The sequence below is a fragment of the Tauraco erythrolophus genome, chromosome 2, assembly GCF_009769465.1.
Source record: "Tauraco erythrolophus isolate bTauEry1 chromosome 2, bTauEry1.pri, whole genome shotgun sequence".
NCBI lineage: Eukaryota > Metazoa > Chordata > Aves > Musophagiformes > Musophagidae > Tauraco > Tauraco erythrolophus.
The window spans coordinates 69257781-69273868 of NC_141466.1; the positions used below are offsets into that span (position 1 = coordinate 69257781).

The 16088-nt window shown below is 52.8% G+C and overlaps 1 protein-coding gene across 1 annotated transcript; it reads right to left on the bottom strand.

The window, feature by feature from the left end:
• Positions 1–839: 839 nt before the first annotated feature.
• Positions 840–14012, bottom strand: FDFT1 (farnesyl-diphosphate farnesyltransferase 1). The gene is made up of 8 exons (XM_086624102.1): positions 13902–14012; positions 12913–13010; positions 7184–7367; positions 4934–5062; positions 4212–4403; positions 2991–3167; positions 2569–2721; positions 840–1080 (listed from the first exon to the last, which is right to left on the bottom strand). Exons 1-8 carry the CDS (start codon positions 14001–14003, stop codon positions 859–861), a joined length of 1257 nt encoding a protein of 418 aa, XP_086480228.1. The 5' UTR covers positions 14004–14012; the 3' UTR covers positions 840–858.
• Between the last annotated feature and the right edge of the window lie 2076 nt (positions 14013–16088).

A 16088-nucleotide genomic window follows, 5' to 3' on the forward strand; every position in this document is an offset into this window, starting at 1 on the left:
GCTGTGATGGTCCCGCTCTGCCACGGCCACCCATCCCTTGGGCTGAAGAAGGGGTTCAGAGCCCGGACCCCCACTGTGGACCCCCTCTTCCCTGTTTCACCACCTCTTCAGCTGCTAAAATAAGGGAGCTTTGCCATCTGCTAGAGGGCAGGGAGCTGCAACAGGTGACTTTCAGCTGGGGGACATTAAAGTGGATAGAGCATTCCACCTCCTACACCTCTTTAACTTCAAAGGGCTCATTTTAAGTCCTTCAGCACAACAACAGGAAATTTAAAGATTGCCTCTGCCTGTTTCCAGGCTGCAGGACATCAACCAGCAGAAGGTGGCCAGAGCTTTTTTTTTCCCCCTGGATACAGAAGCATATTCCTCTCCCGGCTGAAGCAGCGTCCTTCCAGCATGGAGCAGGCACCGAAGGCAAAGGGAAAGAGGCTGTCTAAGAAAACGGGCAAAACCCAGAAGGCTTTGCTCAGCTCTAAGCTGGGAAGATGTCTCAGATCTCAAGCAAGAAAAGAGGCAACTGGAGTTTCTATTTAAAACCATCCTAACCAAAAAACAAAAAATGCAAAAATTCAGGTAACCATCCAACAGGAAAGAAGGGGAAAAAAAATATTCAACCCCAAACAATAAGACTCTGATTAGTGTCTGCTTGGATGGTTAGAGATAGCAAGGGCAGTGAGGAGCAGAGCCCAGCCATGCCGCACAGTCACCCCAGGGATGCAGCTCACCGGCATCCCATCCTCATCACCATCCCAGACCCTGCGCACTGCCCGGACGTCCCCGCTGGCAGGGTACCAGCAGCCTCCTTCCTCTGCTGCCCATTCGCCGACCAGCTCTTCCCCCCCGCCCGCTCACTGCCCATCAGTTCTCGCCCGCCTGGACATACTCCTCAGTGGCCTTGGAGATGGTGCTCAGGTACTGCCAGCTCAGAGCAGCCAGGAGCATGGCGCATGACAGGTAGATGGGGGAGTAGTGGTGACGTGATGCCATGGGGCTGCCGGGCAAGCTCATGGCACGGATGGAGGCGATGATCTGCTGCGTCTTGTTGGATGATGGGTCCGTGCTTGGGATCTTCTGGTAGATCTGGGGAGGGAGGAAGGAGGAGTTATGGTTCCCAGACAAGGCTGAGGAGACAAATGGGACCACCAGGTGGAAGAGGAAGCCTGAAGAGCCACCGTGGCCTCAAGGGCAACCTCAGTGGTGGATTGCCATGGAGCAGGGACCAGCTGCAAGGGATGCCAGCTGATGGTTCAGCCTGGAGAAGAGAAGGCTCCAGGGAGACCTTCTAGCAGCCTTCTAATACTTAAAGGGGACCTACAAGAAAGCTGGAGAGGGACTTTTTACAAAGTATGTAGTGATAGGGCAAGGAGCAATGGATTTAAACTGAAAGAGGGAAGATTTCAATTAGATCTAAGGAAGAAATTTTTCCTTCTGAGGGTGGTGAGACACTGGAACAGGTTCCCCAAAGAAGCTGTAGCTGCCCCATCCCTGGAAGTGTTCAAGGCCAGGCTGGATGAGGCTTTGAGCAACCTGGTGTAGTGGAAGTTGTCCTTGCCCTTGGCAGGGGGTTGGAACTCCCTGCCTCCCTTGGCAGGGAGTTGGATCTCGAAGGTCCCTTCCAACCCCAACCATCCCATGATTCTGTGGGGCCAGGACCCATTTCCCTTGAGAGGTGCACTAAGCCAAGCAGCCTCTTGAGGGCACCCCATGACGGGAGATGGACCACATGGCCTCAGACACAGTCCCTCGACCACACGTGGAGCTGCTGGGGGTTCTTGCCCCGCAATTCTCACTCACTGCTGGTGTGCTGCAGCTCACCCCAAACCAGTGAGGACACCCCAGTGTGACCAGCAGCCGGTGAGACTGCCAGGAAACGGCCATCTCCATCAGATAACCCCATGGTCTTGAGGGTTTTCTCTTTGTGGTCTGCAAACCCCACGGCCTTTGAGATGCTCAGTCTGCATGAGTCCCGGGGAGCTGTGCACAAGCAGAGACCCTTCTGGGCTAAGGTGCTGAGGTGTCACTGTCCCTAGCCATAGGGTTGGCCAGCCCACAAAGGGAGCTCTAATAACCCATGGTTTGGGGTCTGCCTGGTAATGTCTTTGTATTTAACAGCCCTCACCAGATTCTGTTTTTTGAAACCATCCACGATCCTCATAATGCTGCTAGCTGCAACTACTGACATGGAGAAAACAAGACTGTTCACTGGAGCAGCCCATGGGGAGAGGATGCAATCTGTCCAGAAGCGTGTTGTAGGAAAGGTCCTCTGTGCCTGCTCAGCCCAGGTGAAGCCCTGCACTGTGACAGCTAACTCTTCTGGTTCTCCACCAGAAATATGGCAGGACTTCTGTTTGTACCTCTCAAGGCAGCCACAGACCAAGGATACATTCAAAGCAATACATCGAGGACCCAGTTTGGTCCAGGCCAACACCACATCAAGGTCACTATGCCCTGCCACTGCTGAACTGACTTACATCTCCTAAGGAAAGGATTCACATGTCTTCCCAGTTCCACACCAGGAATGAAGATGGGAACAGCCAAAAATTACTTGAAGCAAGTTGCTCAACCTACCTCTTCCACATACTGGTACATGATGGCTTTGACAGCTTGTATGTTTGTGGCATCCATCATAAGCGTGACGGCTTGTCCCTTCCGGATCTTCACTACACCCCTGAACACCTGCTTGTTGTTATAGCAGGCGGCCAACGTGGCAATAGCCATCACCTAAGGAGAAACATCAAGAGCCCTTACTGCATTGCGAGGAGCTTGCCCAGGGAGTAACCCTGGCCCTGGGGAAATCGATAGCAAGAGGCTCTGGAGTGGAGCCACAATCTCATCCACAGCAGAAACAGTGGGTATCAGGAAAGAAGGAAGAGATAGAAGAGATGGAGAATAAAACAGGCTAATACTGACATGAGACATAACCTCCTTCAGCTCCAAGTTATCAGCCAGGCTGCAGATGATGAAGAATCACTTGAAAATGAGTAACTCACCTGGGGGATAGCGCAGAAGTTGAAGACACTTTGGTTTTTCAGGCGGGATAAGTATGTAAGGACATCAGGGACATGGTGGAGGGCATTGGTGATGAGCTCATTCAGACACTGGACAGCCATTTCAATGTTCTCTGGTTTGGCAAGATCTGAGAGCTTCTTTGCGTATCTGCTCCAAACCTAAACATCAAGATAAGGACTCATGAGTTGGAGGGTACATTCATGCCGTAAAAGAGACGTCAATAACAGCCTGACATCTGGGAGAGCAACATGAACCACCAGAGACCTACGAAAGCCTTGAAGGATTGGGGCTTACTAGGCTAAAGAAAAGAAGGAAGAGCAGGCTGCAGAGACATGACAGTGGCCTTCATATACACAAAGGGATCGTAGAGAAGGAGGATGAAACTCATCTCCACATCTTCTCTAGGCAGGGCAAGCAAAAGACTTGTCACGCATCAGGCTGACATCAAGAAATGCTCTATAAGACAGCTGAGCCACATGGAAAAAGGCGGGAAAAATTCTTGGAGGGCCTCAAGAAGAGCAGATGAGCGTCTGTCAGGCAGAGCTGATCCTGCCTTTGGGAACAGGCTAGGTACCCTCTCCAGATCTCACCTAGTCTTATCCTCCCTCCTTCCTAGAACCAACGTAACAGAGGGGAAAAAGCTGCCCAACAAGTTCTCGGCAGTGTGGGAAGACATCACCTCGTCCCCACATCTGTACCCAGCCAGCTGTAGACAGGTGTGGAACTTGTCAGCCAGCTGCCCTTAGAACTGTTATTATCAAGAAGATGTACAACTGACAGTAGCAATCTAAAGCAGCACAGATTTACTGTGGGGTCTTAATAAAATTCAAGCAGACCATCCAAGTCTCTCCTGTTAACTTTGATTTAAAAGGACATGAGAGACAATATGATTTTAGTTGTGCCCCTTCCGCTATGCACCCTGTCATGCATTCCCGAGACAGGTGTCCTGGGGATAGCACGGACGGTTGGCTCCATCCATTACAGGTCTTGGGCAGAAGGATGAAAGACTGTCAAGGGACACCAACAAACGGTGGGAAAAACCTTAGCTTTGGGGATTTCAAAGGAAATTCCAGCAGGAAGCCATCTAACAAGAAGATGCAACCTCACTGTATCGGAGCAGCAACAACAGCACCTTCAGTCTTACAGGGTTTCCCAAAGAGGCACAGCAGAAACACTCACCCCAAGGCAGCGTTTTCCCTCACCTCTCTGGGCCAGAACTCCCTTCCCTCCAGCTGGTCCTCTAGGTAGTCACGGATGATGTTGGTTTTCTGCAGGAAGAGGCCCATGGAGTTCGCCAGCTCCGTGTCTTGCCCGACGATGGGATCTTCCAGCTCTGATGCAGAGAAGAGACGGGAAAGGCCAATCCCCACCAGCCCAGCAACGTAGTGACAATACTGTGAGGCACCAAGAGGGGAAGGGGCAGGAAAAAAACAAGATGAAGGAGCAGTTACAAAGAGCTGCCTGTTTGTCACAGCAAGTTTTACAAAAACGACGCTCAAAAATGACTGACAGTAGGTCTTCTGCAAGTTCTCATGGCCCAGCCTGGGACATCTCAGCTTTCCCATGCCCTGCAAACACCTCGGCGAGGATGTCCCACCAAGGTGTCACTCTGCCTCCAGCAATCGAATGAACCACTCACATGGGAGCAGCTGATGTGATGGTCACCAGCTGTGACGGCCTGACATGATGTGATCCCCAGCTGATGTGACAACTCCCAAACATGTACTGGTGGGTGACATCAACAATCCACGCCATCCTCCTGTCCCATATGGATCCAGCAGTCTCTCAAAAGCCTTCCCAAGCCCACACAACCTCCCTCAAACAGCTGAACTCTCTTCCCATGAGGATGCTCTGTCTCCTCTTTCCCAGACACAAGGTGGACCCTACTCAAGTTCAGTCCACTCCTCTGATTGTGCTGACTCACCTTATCCCATTCATGCTGAGAGTCCACCTTCTTCTCCAAGAACTCAGCCATGCCGACACCCATCTTGTGGCAGATATCCGAAATCACGTCCTGGTAGACCTTTGACAGGTTCCTGAACTCCATGGAGATCTGCAGCACAAACCACCATGAGGGGAGAGAAGAAAAAAAAAAAAGACAGCGTCAGGAAAAAATAGCAGAGCTCAACATTTATTAAGAAAACAGCAAAAGACTGTTTACCAGGCTCTTATCCTGCCCTGGCTGGAGATCTAGGACAACTCCCACAACCAGAATTATTTCAAGGCCCGTAAAGCACAGGCTCAGTCTGTCCTCGGACTAAACGGAACGGTCTCTGGCCATAGATCAGACACAGCAATATTTCTGGGAAGGCGCTGTGGCCTTGGACTGGTATCATCTGGGAGTTGCAGGACAAAACTAGCTACGCTTGGTGCACAGAGCTGGTTTTTGGTGGTTTTTTTTTTTTATAATTTGTGAGAGCATCCCATCGCACCAACCATGGGAAAAGACAAGGGAGGTTTCTGGTGCTCTGTTCTCCTGAGCCATCTCCAGCTCTGGCTCCTCAGGGCACATTTTGCACAACTGGAAAGGCACCAATCAACAGAGAAAGTGTCAAATTCTTCTTCTACATGTCAAATAACACAATTCAGTGACTCAATTGCTCTCACGCTGAAAAAAAAATAATTACAAAGTGCATCCTCCCCTTCCCAAAACTGTGGAGCATCATGTTTTATTGTGCTGCGCTTTATTCTCCATCAGCGGGTAACTACAGCCAGCCCAGGGTGTGTGTCGAGGGACCGCGGTCTGAATGACTCTAGCAGACCCCACCACAGACCCACGCTCTCCTCCTGCCTCTGTCCACGGCTGCTGGCACGTCCTTGCCCTCTGCCTCAGTCTGTCTGTAAAAATAAGTGTTATCAACTCTGCATCTGTCTCAGTAGCTCCAATCCACTACACAGAGAAGCACGACCTGCGAGAACACCTCTACCAAATATTATTAAAATCATACCCAAATATCAACTCGGATTGCCCGAGTAACATGTACACACCAAGACAGAAAAACAAAGTGCCACTAAAAACCTTCTCAAAAGCTTTCCTAAAGTACCAAGCCATTGGCATACCTCCTGTATCACTACACATCAAGAATCCCCCAGCATACCCATCTCCTATAGCACGTGTCTCTCCCAGGTAGGGCACAGGCACCGTTATCTCAAGGCTAAGCATCAAAATTTACAACATACTTCAGTTTTCCAAACAATTATCCCATTGCCACTGCTAGGGAAAGCCTGAAAAGGGTCAAATAAATTCAGAATGGTAAAAAAACCTGAACAAAACAGAACCTCCTCAGAAAATGAAACACTCCTCACTGTAACTGTTACACTTTTTTCTTAAACAGAGCTTCAGCAAAGCCTAAAGCTTAAGAAAAGCATGGACTCGATCACCTGCATAGCTACCCCATTAGTGTGGCCACCCCCACATGCTTCTGACTCCAAGCAATCCCCAAGCAGGGCTTGGGAAGTAGCATGGACCAGAAAACACTTCTTAAGGACAGTCTGGGTTGTAACCACGTTGTTCTAGGATGCTGAGAGAGTGTAACAGCTTGGACAGGGACAGACTTTCCCAACTGGCCTCCAGGCCAGGGAACAGGCTCCAATACTGCTTAGCTTGCTTGTGGAGATGCAGGTTCTCTGTAGCTTCCTTTCAGAAGGATCCTTAGAGCAGTAAGACTTAGGGCAATATTATTACTAACAGCAAGGGTGCTTTTTATCTTATATGTGTGTCAAAGACATGCAGACAGACTCCTGTAGCTCTAGAGGAGATCCTGCAGGACTGCTGCAAACGCTGGTCTGTCCACAAGCCAGATGCCAGACACGCTTTCCTCCTCTCCCTGTCTCTTAGGGGTCACGGCACCCCCAACCCATGCAACGCACAGCGTTGGGCAACAAATCCAAATCGCTCTCTCCAAGGAGACAGTCATTTACTCTTCCAATAAGGGAGGCAAAAAGCCACTTTTTAGAGCTGGCACCAGGTTATCTCTGGCTCGTGTAGACAAGCTGCACAACATTTGGGTTTCTCACTCCAGCTCTGCATCCAGCCCCACCAAGCAGGTGATGTTGTGCTTCTGAAGAGCTAGGGGCTCACCAGGGACCAAACGAGCTCAGGTGTCACAGAGAGAGGCAACCGTGCACCCAAAGGTGACACAAAGCAGCCGAAGCAAGGAGGTGGACAACTTACTGTCGGGAAGTCCTCGAGCACCTGCCGGTCCTTCTCCTTGCTCTCCATGTATTTCCACTCTGGTTGATAGAGATAGGAGTGAAACTCGTGCAGCATCGGGACCTTTACATCTAAGCTGATGGTCATGTCATCCTCTATAGTGTCCAGGGCACGGAGAACCAGGTAGAATATACAGACAGCATGCCTGGAGAGGGGAGGAAAAAACAATCATCCTTTACTTGGCATTGCCTGTTAGGCAGGACAAACAGCTTAGATTAACCACACAGATTTCGGCAGAGGTGCTTCCAGCTCAACACGACACGCACCAGCACCACCAGGTCATTGATGCCTTTGGAAGAGCGTAAGATGGTACAAGCACTTCCAGCATGATTTGCTTTCACATTTCAAGCAATACGGTACTTCCGCCACCAAGCAGAAGGGCAAGTGATGATGTGAAAACCTTCCTGGCCCCCACTGTTGTTTCCCAGTGTCTCCTACAGCTTAGAAGCTGGCTTTGGTCAAGGGATGCCCATGTCCAATCCCTCCTCCATCAAATCGTAGAATCGTTAAGAATGGTTTGAGTTGGAAGGGACCTTTAAAGGTCATCGAGTCCTACTGCCCCTGCAACTAGATCCAGGGTATCGGCTTCCTCAGCTCTCATCTGGGGACAGTGGCTGTCCCCTGAAGTACAAGAATGTAAAATATATGCATTAGAAACATGCTGCTCAAATCCCAGGGTCACGGGAGCCAGTCAGGGATGGAAAGCACCAACAGCAGTGCTTCCCACCTAACTTGCTCATCATCTCCTTGAACCTCCACTCTGAGGAAGACGTGACAACACATAAACTGCCCATGGGCTGACCCCTGTGAAAGCTGCAGCATGCCTGAGCTGGGTTAGGAAACCCACGTTTTTTCCTTCATGAAGAAAATTACAGCATGGCTTTCAGCCATCCAACCCTGCAAGCAAGACCAGTGCCCACTGTGACCCAGAGGGCAGAGCCTGAGGTCAATTTATTGGAAAAAGCAAATGGAAAATAAGGAAGGGGAAAAAAGCAGGTGTACTTTTCCTATCGCTTCCCCTTCTCTGCACCCAGCACCCTTTTATCCTGTTTGGGGGTGTGAAATAAGGAGGTCCTGTGCAACAGGAACATTACGACTGGCAGATAGAGCCAAAAACACCCTGTATTTTATATCTCCATACATGAGACACTGGAGCCAGCCCACGTGTTCCAGCACCCCAGTGGAAAGCTGCTGGAGAGCCGCTTCCCCTCGCCGTCCCACTGCCCCTGCCTTCCCCATTCAGGCTCCATGTTTCTGCAGCTGAAGACACAAAAAAAAGTCCCGATGGTGAGAAATACTGGCTCCGACTCCAGGATTTCTATAAAATAATCCCTTAGCTCTAAATGAGCACAGCGATACTTCAAGGAGATGATGCGTTTATTAATTGTTTGACAAATGGAAACTACCTTGGACCGCTTAAGCGCTAATTATTAGGTGAAAGCGTTGCTCTCCTGGGACAACAATGTGCAAGTGGTGATTAAGCAGCCAGGGAAAATTGACTGGTTCTTAGAGCCAATACTGTTGAATTTGGCATTTTTTTCCTTAATTTAAGGGTATTTAATACCTCCATCAAACCGCACATCTGAGCAGCTCAGAGCAGCTCCCTTGTGCCCTCCTGTTCCTTTGCACGACCAAGTTATTCCATTTCAACCAGGCTGCAAAGGTTCATCCGACACAATGCCAGTACCCAGGACTCCTACCCTCCTCTAGCAGCAACTTCCACTGGCAGCAACCAAGAAAGGCAGAGCAGAAGCCGAAACACCATCCCAGAAGCACCTCTCACATCTACATCACACCAAGGGAAGAGCTAGCAATAACTCCAGAGCCCAGCATAGTTAAAACACTTATTGAACCCCTCTTCTGCATCCAAACCTTCACTGCATCCCCAGCTTCCGTCACATATCGACTTTAGCTCAGTGGTGATTTGGGCAAATCAAATCTAAGATCATAAAAGCAACTATGCAGTAAGCATGGTCTGCCTGCTGCTCCTCGTTTCTCTGCAGGGTTTCCAGGCACCATGGTCCCAGCTAGGCTCCAGCCTGAGATCCCTGGGGACAACAGAGGCCAAGCAAAGCCAACCAAGCAGCACGGTCCTTCGCCAGCAAACATGCACAACGGTGCTGGGAAGAGCACACTGGACAACTGGAAGCACCCACTTCCAAAGAGCAAGGCTGGTTTCATCTCAGGGCTCAAGCTCCAGCCCTGTCCTAGGCGCAGCTCACCCCTTCTCAGGTGAGGAGGTCTCCTTTCTCCTTGCCACTACGTTCACCATCAGCCAGCACAACACTGGTCCTCTCCACAAAGCAGCTGAACCTGCAAGAATTGTTCCTGAAGGGTCCAAGAGACAGGCAGGACCATGAGGGAAGGCAGGAACATCCCATCCCTCTCCTCTCCACCACGAGGAGTTACGATGTTGGTTCAGCTGCCAATGAAGCTGCAGGTTTGAGCCTCCCACCTTCCAAGAAAACGTCCTAACCACGGAGCAATGGGCTGGACAGCAAAAACCACCGTTTATGGGGCCAAAAAACATAAGCAAGAAGAAAACAAACATTTTAGCTCAATTACTAATACCCTGGCCTGGGAAGTACTGCTCCAATCACTCATCCAGAAGTTCTCCATTTTCCAGCAGTTCTTGGGTGACACATGGAAACTCTCCTGGGAGCAGGGATGTGAACCAGGGCGCAAGAGCTTCATGCTTCCCCAGCCTTCAAACAAGAAGACTTCACTCCAAAGAAGTTGCAAACGAAGTTGAGGCAGGGGAGGGGACCGGACTGCGGCACAGGACATCACACTTGGGAGCAGACCCTGGGCAGCGCTGACTTTCTCAGCATGACATGCTTGTTTTAACGCTTGAATCCTACACCACCAGCTCCTTCAACCAGCAAGCACAGAGGCAAACATTAAGCGGTCTGTATCCACAGGGGTCCAGTTTAACCCCCCATGACAACAGCACTTCTGTGACACGATCCAGCCAAACCGATTCCCTCGGTAAGCTTGCTGCTCTACCTATTTCTGTATTCTGCCTATTTTGCATTTCCCTCTTTTATCATAGAACCATAGAATTATTTGGGTTGGAAAGGACCTTCACGATCATCTAGTTCCAACCCCCCTGCCATGGGCAGCGACACCTTCCACTACATCACATTGCTCAAAGCCTCATCCAACCTGGCCTTGAACACTTCCAGGGATGGGGCAGCCACAGCTTCTCTGGGCAACCTGTGCCAGTGCCTCATCACTCTCAGAAGGAAGAATTTCTTCCTTAGATCTCATTGAAATCTCCCCTCTTTCAGTTCAAAGCCATTGCCCCTTGTCCTTATCACTACACGCCCTTGTCAAAAGCCCCTCTCCAGCTTTCCTGTAGCCCCTTTAGGCACTGGAAGGCTGCTAGAAGGTCTCCCCAGAGCCTTCTCTTCTCGAGGCTGAACAACCCCAACTCTCTCAGCCTGTCTTCATAGCAGAGGTGCTTCGGCACTTGGATCATCTTCATGGCCTCCTCTGGTCCCACTCCAACAGCCCCATGTCCTTCTTATGTTGGGGGACCCAGAGCTGAACACAATACTGCAGTTACTTTTGTCCCTAAACTCTTCAGCGGAGCTACTGTGCTTTTAAAATGAGTTTCTCCTGATCCACCGCAGATCCGGCTGCAATTCAGCAGCAATCCCTGCGCAGCCGGAGGTTGCAAAGATCTGGCAAGAGCATTTTTTAGGATGCCAGGCAGAAGTTTCTGTGGCCTGAGGGTAGGGAGCCTTCCTGAACGTGGAGGAGGCTGCAATGCAAGGATTAAAGAACAGAAAAGACAGACAAGAAAGATAAATGCAGGAAGATCAAGGCAACCACACTGCATACTGACATCACTAACAGGTTTCAAGGTGTTCTATTAATTGCTTTTTTTTTTCTTAATTTCTACATTAGCTAATACACCAAGTATGGAAAAAAGAAAAAAACGTTTAATTCTTGGCCCCACTCGTACCTTTCCACGCAACCCCAGCCAAACTGCTGAGTTTCTTTGCATTTCCTGTAAAACAGGCTCCAGACGACCTGTTTCATAAACGCTGGATGACAGCTGTGGGGCACCATCCAAAACACCAAAATTGGGCTCAGAAACCCAACAGATAACTCAGTGTCCAGGCTGGCACCTGCAACCACTCAGCGCAGTCGCAACCGCAGTATTAGACGTGTCTAGTGCAACTTATAGTAAACCCTTAATTTTGATGATTAACCCATCCAGGGATTAACTGGAGAGAGATCTACACGCTGAAATTAGTTATTTCTGTATGAATATAATATATGAAGCATATACACACATGCACGAGGCTTGGGGCCAGCTGAGCTTTGCATACCCTGTTACTGTTACCATCTGTAGCTTTCCTGCACGGGTCAGCAAAATTTGTACAGAAAAAAAAAAAAAAAAAAGAGCGCACAGCAAGCCCCCTCCAATTATTTTTGAGGCAGCTGTTTCCAAATGCACCTTTCGAGCAAGATCCGGACCCTCAGTAGCCCCAGGGTTTTGCTCATCTCCTCCCTCCAGCCAGCCCAAAAGGGCCAGCGCCAGCCTTGGCACTGCCAGGACACATTCCCAGGGTGTCACAAACAGCACACGGCCAGGCGCCGTGTTTAACCATCTGCTGGCCGTGGTGCCAGTGTCCCCAGGCAGGCCTGCTCAGACGAGGAACCCAGCTGAGGAGTGGATGCATTACAGCCAGCCAGCTCGGACGTGAAAAAACCCACGTCCAGCTGCCTGGGGTGGAGCTGCATGGAGCGTCTCCCAGCCAGCTCAGCCCAGTACCCTGGTCATCTGCTGCAGGGAGGGAAAGAGGGAGCGTTTCCCAGCAGCTCAGCTAAAAAAACATGGCATGGGGGGGCATTGCATGGACCACCTCCTGGCCACCTCTGCCTGGGAGCCCTGGTGTCAGCGGGGCACACTGCACCCACCACCTCCCAGGAACTCCTAGTGTCATGGGGGATTGCACCCAGCACCTCCAGATAGGCCTTGATGTCGGAGGGGCATTGCACCCACCACCTCCCAAGGAGCCCTGATGTTGGGGGAGCATTGCATCCACCACCTCCTAAGGACCGCTGGTGTCATGGGGGCATTGCATGTACCACCACCCAGCCAGCTCAGTCCAGGAGCCCGTGCCAGGGGCTCACTGCACCCAACACCTCTCAAGAAGCCCTGGTGTCAGGGGACCATTGCACCCACCAACCTCCTGGGGACCCCTGGTGTCATGGGGCATTGTATGTACCGCCTTCCAGGCAGCTCAGCCCAGGAGCCCGTGCCGGGAACCCACTGCACCCACCACCTCCCAAGGAATCCTGGTCTTGGGATACCATTGCACCCACCACCTCCTGGGGACCTGCAGTGTCATGGGGTCATTGCACCCACCACCTCCTGGGGACCCACAGTGTCATGGAGGCATTGCACCCACCACCTCTTGGGGACCCCTAGTGTCATGGAGGCATTGCACCCACCACCTCTTGGGGACCCCTAGTGTCATGGGGGCATTGCACCCACCACCTTCTGGGGACCCCTAGTGTCATGGGGGCATTGCACCCACCACCTTCTGGGGACCCTTAGTGTCATGGGGGCATTGCACCCACCACCTCCTAGGGACCCGCAGTGTCATGGGGGCCATTGCAACCCCCACCTCCCGGCCACCCTATCCAGGGACCCCGGCCCCACCCCCGCTCACCGCAACTCTCCGTCCAGGGCCTGGATGACGGCGGCGAAGCTGCGGCTGGTCTGGTTGAGGTAGCGGTAGCAGGTGCGGAGGCCGCGTCCCAGCGAGTCCTGCGGGCAGAGCGGCGGGCAGGGGGGCGGCTGAAGGCGGGCGGCGGCCGGCGGCGGGGCCGGGGGGGGCGCGGCGGTACCGCGCGGCTGCACTCTCCGCCCGCCGCCCCGCAGCCGCCCCAGCGCCCGGGGGGGACCCCGCGGCGGGGAGAGGGCCAGCGTCCGCTTGAAGAGGGACACGGCTTTGGTGCTGGCCGCCATGGGGGCGCGGCGGCGGCGGGGGGGGGCGCTGAGGGCCACTCCGCCCCCCCGGCCCGCCCGCCGCCCGCCCCCTTAACCCGCTCTGCGCCCGCCCCGGCCGAGCAATGCACGGGAAGCATAAAGCCGGTGCAAAGCACGCGGGCCGTGCAATACTCTGCGTCGGTGTGATGCAGGCGAAGCGTCAGGACCGTGCGATGCTCGGAGCCGGCGCGGCGCACGGAAAGCATCCAGCCGGTGGCACCGGGTTCGAGCAGCGGCCGGAGCCGGCGCGATGCGCGCCAACAGGCGGAGAAAAGCGCCGGTCCTGTGCAACGCGTGGAAAACCTGAAGCCGGTGCAAAGCACCGGGCCCGTGCATCGCTCGGAGCCGGTGCAACGCGCGCGGGGTACCGGGCGCGAGCGACGCACGGCGAGGCCAGACCCGCCGCAACGCACGGAAAGCCGGCAGCCGGTGCGATGCCCGGAGCCGGTGCAACGCCGAGACCGTGCACATCACACCAAGTCGGTCCGGTGCTGCGCACGGCGGCCATGCAACGCTCACCCATGGCAACGCCGCAGCCGCGCAGGGAGACAACAGCCTCCTCCTCCTTCCCCTGCCCCCCCTCGAGTACCGCGCACCGCCCGATCCCGATCGACGGAGACAGCGAAGCGCATCCCCCCATCCCCCGTCATCGCATCCCGTCCCGCTCACCGGGTCAATCCTCGGCATGACGGTCCGGTAGCCGCCCATCTTGAACCGCAGCAGGTTGTAGATGTCCTCGGGGTGGCCCAGCCATTTCCTCAGCAGCTCCATAGGGGCCGCGCTCACTCCCCCCGCCGCTGTCGCGCGCTCCCGCCGCCCCCCCGCCCCCCTTCTTCACCGGAGTGCTTCACCGGACTCGGGCGGGGCCGCTACTGCCCCGCCCCTCCGCCAATCAGCTCGCTCGTCCCATCGCTCGGTGGGCCGGCGAGGCGCCTATTGGCCGAGGCGCGCTCGCACCAGGGTTACGCCAGCCAATGGGAAGGCGGCGTAGCTGGTGTGACGGCCGCCGGCCGGCGCTGACTGGACAGCGGCTTCCGTCGCCACACGCGGGGAGCGGGGAGGCGGCGGGAGGAACCAGGCGGCCCACGCGCGGCCCCGTCGCCACGGAGCCCCTCCCGCTCAAGCCCGTGGGGTCCTCGGGAAGAAACCAGCGTTCCGAGGCCACCAACCCCGCTCCACAGCCGCTTTCCCGCCCCGCCGTCCTCAGGCGGCCCCCGAGGTGCAGCCGGGCCTTCCCTGCAGCGGGCGTGAGGCGGGTTTTTATCTGTTCGGTGTATGTCACCTTCTGTCTGCAGTGGCACTGCTGCTCTGGAGTCCCCCTTCGCTCGGCAGGACCATCCCAGCCCGGGATGGTTGAGGACATGGGACCTCCTTCCCTGTGACCTCTGGTAGCTCAACCAAACTGCAATGCAGCTGCAATCTCATCCTCCAAGGTCTGAGGTTCAGGTTTTGGTGGGTCTGGAGTTCTTTTCAAACAGCACTGATAATACTGTGCCTCATTTCCAGACCTTTACTAACACTCTTCAGGACATGCTCTGACATGACATGAACCATCTCCTTCGGCACCATAACCCCATTAATTGGCTTATTCAGCAATCTCATAACCTGCAACTGCTCCAGGGTGTTGTAGTTTCCAGGGAAGAGGCTGTGCAAGTCTGATTTGGGAAGCAGCCTACCACTGAGGTGTTTTAAATCCAACATTCCCAGTTGACTTGCAACCCACCTTTAGATCCAGTTCTCATGGAAAGAGTTCTCCTGCTGAGCCACAGCTGAGGAAAGCTGCTGGTACCATCCTCTGTAGGGCAGCACCAAACACTAGAGTTTCCCTGTACACCTCAGTTTCCAAACAAGAAACTACCGGAAAAGACACACTGAATTTAAGCTGAACATCACTAATTTTAACTCCAGGTTTTATTTTTCACTCAAGTCAACAGTCTATTGTTAAAATAAACCCAGATCCAAAGAGAAAGGACAGCAGCAGCTTCTGCCTACTGCATAGAGACACACAGCTCAACAAAAGAAGGACAAGAAGGACCACATTATGCCTATTTCTAAATCTTTCTGCTTTCAAGTTACCTTGCAGATTATAAATTTTACGCAATCCCTGTCACAAACAGTGTTAGACACCCTCCAGATCTGTCAGGCTTGTGACCCCACTTGTAACCCCTATAACCTGTTAAAGTAGAATTTTTTTTTTTTCCTTTACACAGAGATCTAGAATTGGCATTTTGCCTCAAATCCAACTTGCAGGGGCAGACACTATGCCAGGCAGGCAGGCAGAGACTAGCTCCACCAAGTACTGCTGAGGTTTATTTTCACCCCTTGGAAGGAGGCAGCCCTTTCTGTAAGAGATGACAGAGGGAATGGCCACTCACTCTTAACCACACCTAATCACAGCCCAGCACACAAGTACTCAGCTACAAGCAGAGGCAGGATTATCCAATATTGAATTAACCAAGCTGTTTAGATATAGGGATACACTCCTTTCTGTTAACTCTACCATAAGCCATTGCACTCGCACCAGGGTCAAGGGACAGGGTCACTGCAGACCACAGCAGTCACCTGCTCAACAGCCCTATGCTTTGCATTCACTATAGCATGAACAGGGTGACCAAGATACCTCAGAACTGGTCAAACTATTTACACTGTGACAAAAAAAATGATAGATGTGTACAACCACTTTGATTTTTTGCATCCAGAGGCACACAGTACTGCAGTGATTCTTGTAACCTCCACTGAGCACTTAATTTGTCCAACTCACTGTCCTTAAGGAGCAAATTCAACAGGCTCAAAGGAACCATGAAGACCTTCTCAGGACAACTAAGATCATGGTTCAGAGACCACCTGGACACCCTC

Bases quoted from the DNA above. Each gene is read 5' to 3' on its own strand.
- FDFT1 (XM_086624102.1), bottom strand. From the start codon at position 14,003: ATGGAGCTGCTGAGGAAATGGCTGGGCCACCCCGAGGACATCTACAAC. The intron at 13,011-13,901 runs GTGAGCGGGACG...CTCTGCCCGCAG, and splicing joins TCATGCCGAGGATTGACCCG to GACTCGCTGGGACGCGGCCT. The intron at 7,368-12,912 runs GTGAGCGGGGGT...TCCCCTCTCCAG, and splicing joins GCCCTGGACGGAGAGTTGCG to GCATGCTGTCTGTATATTCT.